Genomic DNA, 12,320 nt, shown 5'->3' with positions numbered 1-12,320 from the left:
TGGTAGTTCTCAGTAGTTAGTAGTTCAAATTTAGTAGTGAGTCAGTAGTTATTAGTGAACTTGACTTTGTAGTGCACAGTAGTTAGTCAGTACCAGGGGCGATTTTAGGATCTGGTCTTTAGGGGTGCCCAGCCCCTATTGCGCAGGTGCAGAGCAAGTTTTTTGCATAATATAATGTTTAAAAAATGTGTTGAGCCAGGGGGTGCTAAGCAACTTCACGGTGGTGCTCTAGCACCACTAAAAATACCCTAGCCTCGCCCCTGGTCAGTACATAATAGTCATTCAGTAGTAGTAGTAGTCAGCTCCAACTGGCTGTTCAAATGCATCTGACTGGCTCTGTCACAACATTACAACCACTTCATAGCACCAGTGGATTTTTAGCTGTCAGTCTCTCATTTCTAACCATACTCTCACTCTCACTGCACTCTCACTGCACTCTGACTCTCACTCTCCAGCTTGAGTGCACTCCAGTGCTCCAGAATCCGTGCACATGCTCCTTTTCGCGGTAAGTGAGGCCTCAGAGTGCCACACCCAACGCACGCTTCCCTATCTTTGGGACTGATGCCACCCACAGCTTCCCACAGCATGCAAGGTCGATCGACATACTGCCTTTTCATTCACACAGATGGAGTATTGAAGAGTACAGATGGAGTACTGAAGAGTACAGCTAGTGTACTGAAGAGTACAGATGGAGTACTGAAGAGTACAGCTAGAGTACTGAAGAGTACAGATGGAGTTCTGAAGAGTACAGCTAGTGTGCTGAAGAGTACAGATGGAGTACTGAAGAGTACAGCTAGAGTACTGAAGAGTACAGCTAGTGTACTGAAGAGTACAGCTAGGCTAGTGAACTGAAGAATATAGCTAGTGTACTGAAGAGTACAGATAAAGTACTGAAGAGTACAGCTAGTGTACTGAAGAGTACAGATGGAGTACTGAAGAGTACAGATGGAGTACTGAAGAGTACAGCTAGAGTACTGAAGAGTACAGCGAGTGTACTGAAGAGTACAACTAGAGTACTGAAGCGGCTCCAGACATCTGGCTCTGTATTATTTCCAGTTCAGTAACGAGTCTCCTCTCCGCCTCCCCTTCTCTCACCGTCTCTGTTCTCTGCGAGTGCCATTAAAAATGGATGCCTTGGGATGAGCAGTGTTTCACAGTAAAGTGAACAAACATACTGCTGAAGGCAGTGGAGCTCCTGGGATGGGTTTGCACTGCATGGGATCAGCAGGCTGGACCCTGGTGGGAGAGGGAGGTAAGACCACAGTTCCCAGCGGCCAGTTTTAGACAGGGGATCGGAGTTGTAAACTGGTTTAACATTGATTTTCCTTTATTGTTGGCAGAGAGCCTGCAGCTGGGAACATTCTATATCTGCACCTTCTACACCTTCATTATCTGCACAGCTGCACACATCTTAGTAAAAATTACTGTGACCCAAATCAGTGGTGTGTAAATCTGGCTTAAAGTGACATGACATTCGGGTGGCAGACAAGGCTGGAGATTTTGACAAACAGGTAGTGTAGGTTTATCTGTATCTCTCTTGGCATGGCAGTATTTTAACGCTTCGCGGCTGGACACACGCGCACAGACTCTCTGCTCACAGGTCCATATGTGATGTGCTTCACCACCAGCCCAGGAGCACCAGCCCAGGAGCACCAGCCCAGGAGCGCGAGCCCAGGAGCACCAGCCCAGGAGCACCAGCCCAGGAACACCAGCCCAGGAACACCAGCCCAGGAGCACCAGCCCAGGAGCACCAGCCCAGGAGCACCAGCCCAGGAGCACGAGCCCAGGAGCACGAGCCCAGGAGCACGAGCCCAGGAACACCAGCCCAGGAACACCAGCCCAGGAGCACCAGCCCAGGAGCACCAGCCCAGGAACACCAGCCCAGGAGCACCAGCCCAGGAACACCAGCCCAGGAACACCAGCCCAGGAACACCAGCCCAGGAGCACCAGCCCAGGAGCACCAGCCCAGGAACACCAGCCCAGGAGCACCAGCCCAGGAACACCAGCCCAGGAACACCAGCCCAGGAGCACCAGCCCAGGAACACCAGCCCAGGAACACGGCTGTGTGTACAGCATCTCAGTGAGCTAATATGTGGCATGTGATTAGCAAAGATGAATGTTTGGCTGCATGTTCCAACCTTCTGTTCTGTGTTTGTGTGTGTGTGTGTGTGTGTGCGCACCTTTCTCTCTATGTCCCTTGCATACCACTGAGACCAAGAGATTAATCTTGTTAATTTCCAACTGCAAATATTTTGTTTATTCATCTAATGTGCAGAGATTTATACTAACACTATTTACTTTGCATACTACTCTCTCTGTCTTTTTACATTTCTCTCTCTCTGGCTGTGACTCGCTCTCTCTCTCTCTCTCTCTCTCTCTCTCACACACACACACACACACACACACACACACACACACACACACACACACACTCCTTGTATAGCCTCAAAAGCAGACCTGCTGAGGATGTTTGAGTGGTGTTTCTTTGGTCACAGCACAGAGGACAGAGAGAAGGGGAAGCAGCTGGTCTTACAAAGTTTATTTGTAGTTATGAAAGACTCACTACAGAAGACATGAGGTGCAGACGTACGTTCAGTTCAGTTTCAGCTTTTCATCACAATTCAGTCAGATTCTTTCTGACCACATCTGACTGCCTATTCATTACACAGTGAATATGTGATTCTCTGAGACGCCTAGCAGAAGACTACAGATCCAACAAATCTGTAGTTGTGCTGGATGTATGTCTGGCCTGCAGCTACTGTCTCCCGGCAGACGGCCACACCCTCACTGTCTCTGTTTGATCTGGCATCATGGGTGAGCCCAGTTGAATCCGCTGCTATTTCAGTGTTGATGAGAAGATCTCCCTCTCCCCCTCAGATGCAGACACATGTGCACGCACGCACACACGTGCACGCATGCACACGCATGCACACACATTCTGTAAACAGTGCTCATGTGGCAGTGAGGAGATCAACAGCTAAGAGTGAGGTCATTCTAGAAACATCCCAGGTGATTTATGGAGTCTTTTGATTTAGTGACCCACAAACACACCATACCATATATATATATATATATATATATATATATATATATATATATATATATATATATATATATATATATACACACACATACATACCATACCATACCATATACATATATACATATATGTATGTGTGTGTGTGTGTGTGTGTGTGTGTGTGTGTGTGTGTGTGTTTGTGTGATTTAGGAAGACTAAATTACAAAGTAAAAGTTCAGGTATGCAGAATCTCTCTCAGCTGCAGTTCTCAGGACTGTGATCTGCTGACACCTTAATGAGCCAACGCCTGACTTCAGGACCCAATAAAGGGCACTTTAATACCCATTTAACTTTCCTTGTAATTAACACAGGTCCTGGAGTCCCTTGGGAGTCAGAGGGTGCAGCACAGACAGAAGTGTGGCGACCTCAGCGCAGTCCAGAGCCCCGGGTGGACTGATCCGCTCCTCCGGCTGTGCTCAAAGACTCTCTTCATTCAGCCTGGCCTCTCAAGCCAGAGTTCCCACCCGAGCCCCCGGATGCCAGACCCCCCTTCTCGCCCAACACACGCTCCGACTCCTGGGCGGAAACGTATTTAACGTGGAGGAGGTGGCAGTGGGGTGGGGGTGGGGAATGGGGGGGGGGGGGGGGGGAACTGCAGCTGAAAGGCACACAGCACTGTGGAATCATTGTATACTGGCAACTTCTCCTCTCACTCTCTCTCTCACTCTCCTGTTCTCTCTCACTCTCCTTCGCTCTCCCTTGCTCTTTCCTCACACTCACTCTCTTTACTTCTCTGTGTGGGACACAGTAGTGAAGCCTGAATGATTCTTTCACTGGGTTTGCACACAAACCTTTCAACACCTTTGACACCCTGAGACCACCTCTAACTGTACGCTTGCGTGTCACACACACACACACACGTGCACACACACACTCCTCGCACAAGTCACACTCTCCTCATGAACTTTCACACAAACACAACTCTCTGCCACCTTCATATTTAAGCCAGTATGCTTTCACATACACTAACTATATACCAGGTTCTATGCATCTCATTAAATTAGTATCTTGTTATTCATCTTAATAAAATATTCATAATATGCACAAACATGCTCACACCCACACAAATACCCACCCACACACACACCCACAGCTATCTGCAGCCCATTCAGAATCCACACTGACTTATTTGCGACTTATATGTGCCTGTTGATAAGCAGACCTTCGGCATGCACAGTTAATCGAGATGAAAACCCAGACATGCCGCAGAGTTCCCACACAGGAGAGGTCATGGCCCCAGGAGAAGAGCCCCGCTCAGGTTCCAGCTGAGGGTATTTCTGGAGTGCAGTCTCATTCAGCTGCTTACCTCCGTGGCTCGGCCAGGGTGTCCAGAGCAGGGCCATAGCGGCACACAGGACCCAGCGCAGCTCTCTCATGGTGTCGGTGCGTCTCGGCGTCTCCACGTCTCTGCGTCTAGTTCTCCATTCACGGCACTGCCTACGTTTAGCGAGCGGATACTCCTGACTGGGTGTTCTCATGGAGGGGGAGGACCAGCGGGGCCCGGCGGTCTCCCTCCCAGCCCCCGCAAAAGGGCTGGAGAGTCCACCTCCCGCCCCAGCTGCACACACCCCTCATGCTCCCAGCCCCGCCCTGCGCCGCCCTAAAAGAAGCACCGTTTTCCTCTCCTTCTGCTCTCTCTCTCCTCTCCTCTTCTACCACTCTTTCTCCCTCTGTGCCTCTCTCTCTCTGTCTCAGAGGAGTGGAAATATGTGCATGTTCTCTGAGGTTGAGCAGAAGGAACAGACGAGCTAACTCTATGCCAGGATTCCTTTTCTTGCAGCCCACATAATAACTGTGCTGAGAGAAATGCTGGATTATTGTCACTAATATTCCAGCCTCTCACAGCAGGGACAGGGACAACAGACTGTTGTGTGTACATAACTACATGGCTTATTCTGAGAATGTTATGGCACAATCTGAAATTAGACTATGACAAAATTCACTTGTGAAAGTGTTGAAGTGTTTCTTAGCTGGGACAGTGTATGCCATTGCTGCATCTTTATAGATAGATACATCTGTGTAGCAAGATTTGTCTGTCTCCCTTTCTCTCTTTCTGTCTCTCTCCCTCTCTCTCTGTCACTCAGATTCCCTACTCTTTCTTTTTTTTGTTTGTTTGTTTGTTTCTTTCTTTCTGAACCTGTTTTGTGACAGGTCTTGAAAATAATTTGAGCATGTAGAAAAATCCTGAGGGTTCTTTGGAAGACAGTTGAAGCAGGAAAACCCCTAAACTGCCTCCACTGCAGTTCTGAAACCTAATTCTTCGCTTTCAAGCATCCTGTGCACATACGGATTTCTACGTAAGCCAACTCCTCCATACTCTCATCAAACACCACCAACCCCGCCCTCCTCCACCCCTTTCACTGGATCCTGCTCCTTCTCTCAGATTACATACGCTGGGCACTCTTAAAGTTGAAGGACTTCTGTTCCTGTGCCTCTTCTCTCCCACTAGCACACCCTGCTGCTTCAGCTCATTTGTGGTAGGTAACTTCAGCAGAGGCACAACGCTCGCTGGCTTTCTGTTGCGACTGTTGTATTTTTCATGGCTGCTGTGGAGCCGTGTGCGACACTTTAGGGGGTGAAGCTGCTTTAGAGGTTCTTGTGAAGCTCTCTTTTATGTGTTTCAAGTTTTCCAAGAGCAGTGATTGCAAAATGCAATGCATGATGGATTAAATGTCTGGTTTTTTGAGTAGACTCACAAAACCTGGCCAGAAGTTCCTATGATAGAGCCCTGCTGGTCAAATTTCAGTACAGCTGAAATACTCCTGAAACTTTTCCCTCTTCTGCTGCTCTGCGTGGTCCTTCAACCTGGTCTCATGGGTTACACATACTTCTGACCACTTTTTTGCCGGCCCATAAATACGTCCTGTCAGGCAGTTTTGAGAAACAAATGTCCACTGGGGGGTGCTATAGAGAAGCTCAGAATTAAATATAATAATCTGATCATTTTTCCATTGACATATACGGTGTTACATATGTTCCTATGGCTATTTTATAGAGTTTGGTACACTGTAAAAAAAAAAAAGTGTAAAAAAACGGTAATTTTCTGGAAATGGGGGCGCCAGAAAATTACTGTAAAAAAACAGATAAGTACTGTAAATTTAAAAACATACATAAACTGTAAAAAAACGGCAATTTTCTGGCGCCCCCGTTTCCAGAAAATTACCGTTTTTTTACAGTTTATGTAAAAAAACAGATAAGTACTGTAAATTTAAAAACATACATAAACTGTAAAAAAACGGTGATTATAACACTTAACATGCAACACTGTCATTTTAAAGGAAATATTCCTAAAATTGAATGTGGTCTTTACTCTAGTTCACATTCAATTATAACAATATTGTAGTGTGGTGTAGGAAGGAGAGGTAGCAAACAGATCCACCGCAGCACAAGGCTTTTTAAATTCAAACTGCCTCAACAACATAATCACGCCAGACCCCACGATCACGCAGAAGAGACTTAATTTAGACACAACACATGAGAGAACGGCAATAACACGACAACACTACACAAACATGGCATAGAATAATTCACACAGTACAACTACATAAATTGATGAAGGGGGACTTAAACCAAGTAATGCACATAATCAAGTACACAATTAATCAACACATGCATAGACATCACATTAACAGATAACGATACCGGAGTCGCAGAGACTCATGGGAAGTAGCGCCGTCCCCCATTGGACCGACGCTTCAATATAAAAATATATATAACATTAATAGTTAAAATGAGCCATAAACTCCGAACCGTCAGAACACACATTTCAACGCTACGGTTATAGTTAAACTATGATCGGACAGGAATGCCAGACACATGTTCTAGCACTATATGAACCGATAAGAATATATTACGCGTTAACTAAATAAGTTACATGCACTGAAAGCTGACTTTGCAAATACTCATTTGAAGAAACACTGATTTCAAAACTCATGCATTTGGGCTGCAGCGGGGTGATAACGAAAGGTTCTTCAAACAATATGCACAACCAGAACAACTCTTCATGCACACTGTGCAGTGGTCCGATTCAAACAGGCCCCACCCCTACCAATCATAAACTTAACATATTCAGTTATCTTTACTTAACATGATCATTGCAATGCCTATTTCAGCTCAATAATGATAACAACTAGTTTTATTTAGTAATGGCAATATTTTTTATGAAACATGAAATAATAATTAATGATTACTAAAATAATTTATTAAAACCTAATCCGGGTTTACAGTGTAGATACAGTGATACAGATACAGTGCATATTTAATAGTGGATTGAAAATGAGATGGATCTGGAACGCCTTAACTCTTTATGTATGTTATAAATATAAAAATAAATCACAGTCAAGAACATTTTACTTTTTACTCACTTTTATAACATGAAAATCACATATTTAACATGTCAAAACTTAAATTAAAACATGCATCAATGTTGTCTTGTAATATTTCCTTGAAATTAATTCCAGAAGATTCTATTACTTTGTCTCATTAAGATTAATCAATATTACTTTCTTTTTACAGTTTGTTTAGTTAAAATTATTATCTAAGAATTGTTAAAAAACAGATTTATAATGTATTTAATTTATACAGATTTTTCTTGTTAAATCACATGACATTTTTAAATAAACAGTTTGTTCTGGTAATTGTAATACACTTTCCCTGTCATTTTAAAATACAGGAAAAAAACTGTAAAATTTATTGGGAAAAACCTGTAAAAAAACTGTTTTTTTTTACAGTGTAGTTAAAGCAGATTGTGTACTCAATGGCTACCAAGCAGAGTTTGTAGGTGACTACAGAGTTAGCACTTGCTATATAAAGCAGTCGGCTTGTTTATGTGGTTGTCGTGATGTGCTGGCTACAGAGCTCAAGTCGTTTAGCCTTTGTGTGGGAAATAAAATACCTAGGCATCTGAGCAGTCTGCATTTATTGTCATTACAGCCCATACCAGTGATAGCAGACCTGCAAAAAGGTAGCAGACCATGACACCTGATTTCAGTGGTAGCAATGTGGTTTATGTGATCATCCCTGCACACTACACTGTGCGTTCAACACAGACATTTATTATTAAAATATATAACTTATTATATAATATATAGTTATTCCAATTCTAATACTCCTCCATGGATCATCGCCTTATCGTGGTGGAGGGGTTTGCATGCCCACATCAAATCAAATCAAATATATTTGTATAGCGCTTTTCACAACACATGTTGTCACAAAGCGCTTTACAGGATTTACAAGGTTAACAATACTATGGGTCCAAATCCCTAATGAGCAAGCCAAAGGCGACAGTGGCAAGGAAAAACTCCCTAGATGGTGGGGAATAGGAAGAAACCTTGGGAGGACCAAGACTCAAAAGGGAACCCATCCTCAATTGGGCGGCCCGTTAACACACAAATTACACAAAAACAAATTATATAGATGAATACACAAGTCTAAGTCTAAGGTAACTAGAATGAAAGTTCTGGGTGTTGATATTGTCAATGTAAATGTCTTGTGATGAACGCCAGGTTTTCATTCCGTGTCGGAGTGATGATACTGGTATTGTAGGCGCCGACTGCAGTGTTACTCCCCAGGTGAACCTCGGAGAAGAAAGATATGTGATGTGGTAAATATGTAACAGATTATTCAAAGGCCAAATTAAACAGATAAGTCTTTAGTCGAGTTTTAAACATTCAGACTGTGTCTGAGTCCCAAATAAAGGCAGGAAGATTATTCCATATATTATATAATTAATATAATTCCATTATATAGGTTTTACAGTAAAACCTATATCTTTGACATATATTGTGGGTACTCCACCTCCACGCCCTGTGATACGGGGCTGATGAACATAACTGTATCCAGGAGGAGCTGCTTCATTAAAACTTACATATTAGTCTACTCTAGCCCATGTCTCTGTTAAACAGAGTGCATTTAGTCTGTTATCTGAGATTATATCGTTTACTATCACAGCTTTTGTTGCAACCGATCTAATGTTCAGAAGTCCTAGCCTTAGCTTAATATTGCTGCTCACTTCATGTTGATTATTAGATTTTAATTAGATTTTTAAAACATAACGCCCTGTTATTCCTATATCTGCCACGGTTAACAGACACAGTCTCAATGGTTTGGTAGGTAGGGAAGTAAGTTCTACTTAGCAAATGGCTGTGGAAACCGTTTTTTTTTTCATTTTTGGGTGATGTTGTCCTTACCCGTCTGTCTGTCTGTTGTCAGTTGTATGTATCGGCACCGTTATTTTGTTGTTTTTTTGTGTTAGCGCTTGCTAACAACTGTCCGGTCACTGCTACTTTGTTGCTGTTAGAAACGCAGAGCCGTTGCACATGATCCTAGGAACTATCCAATACCCCCGGTAGGGTCTCCCAAGGCAAATTGGTCCTAGGTGATGGGCCAGACAAAGAGTGATTCAAAAACCCTACGGAATTAAAAAATAAAAGGCCCCTATTCCCTTGCCTGGATCTGGGTTACCTGGGTCTCTACCCATGGGGCCCAGCCGGGCACAGCTTGAAGATACATGGGTCCACTCTCCCATGGGCCCACCGCCTGTGGAAGAGGTAGTACTAGGAATTTGGTACACTGTGGATCGGCCGCTGGCCGAAAGCGGGGGGGATCTGTAACTCCTACATCTGGCAGAGCTTTGGCTGCATCCTGAGAGAAGCCAGAAATATTGAGTCTGAATGGGCCTGTCGTGGCAGCAGTCCCCAAACCCGATGGTGGACACCTTGGGTAAGGGAGGCTGTCATGCTGAAGATAGAGTACTATCGGGCCTGGTTGGATTTTGGGACTGTGGCGGCAGCAGATGGGTGCAGGAGGGCCAAGCAGATTGCAGCTTTGACCATCACAGTGGCAAGAACTCGGGTGTGAGGAGAGTTCGGTGAGACCATAGAAAGTGATTTTTGATCGGCTCTGAAAAGATTCTGGAAAACTCAGGCAACTCAGGAGGGGAAAGTGGTTCCCGACTAACAATGTACACAGTGGGGCTGGGGATCTGCTGACCTCGACTGGGGATGTCATTAGGTGGTGGAAAGAATACTTAGAGGATCTTCTCAATCCCATCATAAAGCAGAACTGGAGGACTTGGACGGTTTGCCCATCACTCGGGCTGAGGTAACCAGGGTAGTTGTTCCATTCTGGTCTGGAACACTAGACAAACTTTTCACCCTTGCGAGGGTCCTAGAGGGTGCATAAGAGTTTGCTCAACTTTCATGCATTCAACCATGTCTCTCTGGGATTTCTCTGAGGGGTGCTCCGGGAGTATAGGTTATGGGGTCCGCTGCTACGGGCTACCCAGTCTCTGTACAAATTGAGCAGGAGCTTGGTTTGCATGGCCGTCAGTAAATCAGACTGGTGGGAGTTGGACTCTGCCAAGGCTGCCCTTTGTGACTGATTCTGTTCATAACTTTTATGGACAGAATTTCTCGGCCAGGGTGAGAATCAGAATCAGGTTACTTCCCAGGTTTGGAGACAGTTTTGCAAACTTCTTGGTATTACAGTTAGTCTGACTTCAGGTTACCACCCCCAATCCAATGGAAAAGTGGAACATTACAATCAAGAATTGGGAAGGTTTCTATGACAGTATTGCATCTCCCAACACAACTGGCACAAATACCTCCCGTGGGCAGAATATGCCCATAATTCCATAGTACAGTCCCCTACTAACCCTTTAAATGTGTGTATGGTTACCAATCTGCATTTTTCCCCTGGGACAAGACACCAACTGATGTTCCAGCCCTAGACGAGTGGCTCAAGCACAGTGCCCGGACCTGGGAGATGGCACATGTACATTTGCTTCGGTCCCTGCACACACGCCGGCTCAACGCGGACCACCATCGTCTTCCTGCTCTGATTTACCACCCGGGACAGAGGGTATGGCTATCAACCCAAAACCTAAACCTGAAACAACGAAGCAAAAAACTTAGCACGTGATATATTGGACCATTTAAAGTACTCAGCAGAGTCAACGCAGTCACATATAAACTCCTTTTACCTTCACACTATCGTATTAACCCTATCTTTGACGTCTCTCTCCTGAAGCTGGTTCACCACTCCCCCGTGCCTACTAGCCCTCCGGACCCTCTGGACATCGACGGTCGACCTACATATATAGTCTGGGAGCGGTCAACCCCTGGCACGTCGTAGAGCGTAGGAGCCGCTCCTTTGAGGGGGGGTACTGTAAGGAATGCCACCTGATCTTTCCTAACCAGCCTCACCTGCCACTAATCACCACGCCCCCTTTTCTGTCATACTAATACACCATCTCACCACTTCCTAGTCATGAAGTATTGCCAACACATGCCACGTACTGAGCATTTCCATTGCTTATTTGATCTCCCATGTTCTGACCCTTGCTTACTCCCTAGACCTCGTCTCCTGCCTAGCTCGTCTGTACCTCCTGGATTCTGTTCTCTCGTTATGACCCTGGACCGTCCCAACCACCCCAAGAAAACACTATTGCTACAAAGCTTAATGCTAGTGATTTACCTGTCGTTTTCTGTACACGTGATTTATGTAAATAAAAGCAGTATACTTCCGCAGTTGGATCCCTCTCGGTCTGGTCAATACGTTACAGCTGAGTCACCATGAGCCACATCCAGCCCTTTTTGGCTACACAAGATAGACTCTTTCATTCGATTATTTTAAAGATGCATGTATGTATGAAAGGTGCTATACAAATAATTACAAGACGTTATATTGTGTGTGTATATATTATATATTGTAACACGGTGGGTGTGGTGACGTAACCACCGCGTGAATAAACTGAGAGGCGGACCCAACTGCCGGCTCGAACTGGCACAATAAGCCGTGAGTAGTAGTGTAGTGGTGAGTGCGAGATTAAAGCACACACACACGCACAGTGGCAAGAACACCAACACAAAATGACGTGGAAAACTCAATGCGCAAAAAGAAACTAAACTGTGAACACTTGGTAAAAAGTAGAAACAAAAACAACGCAGAAGACTCAGCGCGTAAACTGAAACTCAACTGTAGATACTCGGGAGAAAATAGAAACAAAAACTATGCGGAAAACTCAACACACGAAAAGCAAAACTCACCCGTAGCGATAGGGGAGAAAAAACAACAAAGGCAACTCAAAAGACGCGGAAAAAACTCATCACGTAAAAACGAAAGCAAGAATACCAGGGGAAGTATCTGGCTACAGGTAAAAAAGCCGCAACAAAACCTTCCCAAAATAAATGAATAACAGATAGGAAGAGAAACAGATGGAGGAAAACTTGAGATAGGCCAG

The 12,320-nt window shown here is 44.7% G+C and overlaps 1 protein-coding gene and 1 long non-coding RNA gene across 2 annotated transcripts in view; one reads left to right on the top strand and one right to left on the bottom strand.

Annotated features, from left to right (window-relative positions):
• The window catches only part of cspg4 (chondroitin sulfate proteoglycan 4), a 43,381-nt gene extending 38,739 nt beyond the window's left edge, over nt 1-4,642 (bottom strand). Inside the window, exon 1 of the mRNA XM_077006916.1 lies at nt 4,386-4,642. Within this exon, the coding sequence (XP_076863031.1) occupies nt 4,386-4,557 (172 nt within the window). The 5' untranslated portion in view covers nt 4,558-4,642. The remainder of the gene's footprint in view (nt 1-4,385) is intronic.
• A 328-nt stretch (nt 4,643-4,970) lies between these two features.
• LOC143515027 (uncharacterized) lies at nt 4,971-11,607 on the top strand. The gene is made up of 3 exons (XR_013131008.1): nt 4,971-5,556; nt 10,784-10,939; nt 11,108-11,607. It is a non-coding gene; the product is annotated as an uncharacterized LOC143515027 (long non-coding RNA).
• The last annotated feature ends 713 nt before the right edge of the window (nt 11,608-12,320 follow it).

The sequence above is a fragment of the Brachyhypopomus gauderio genome, chromosome 5 (assembly GCF_052324685.1).
Source record: "Brachyhypopomus gauderio isolate BG-103 chromosome 5, BGAUD_0.2, whole genome shotgun sequence".
NCBI lineage: Eukaryota > Metazoa > Chordata > Actinopteri > Gymnotiformes > Hypopomidae > Brachyhypopomus > Brachyhypopomus gauderio.
The sequence above is the reverse complement of the archived record's forward strand: the minus strand, read 5'-3'. Positions and strand labels throughout refer to the sequence as shown.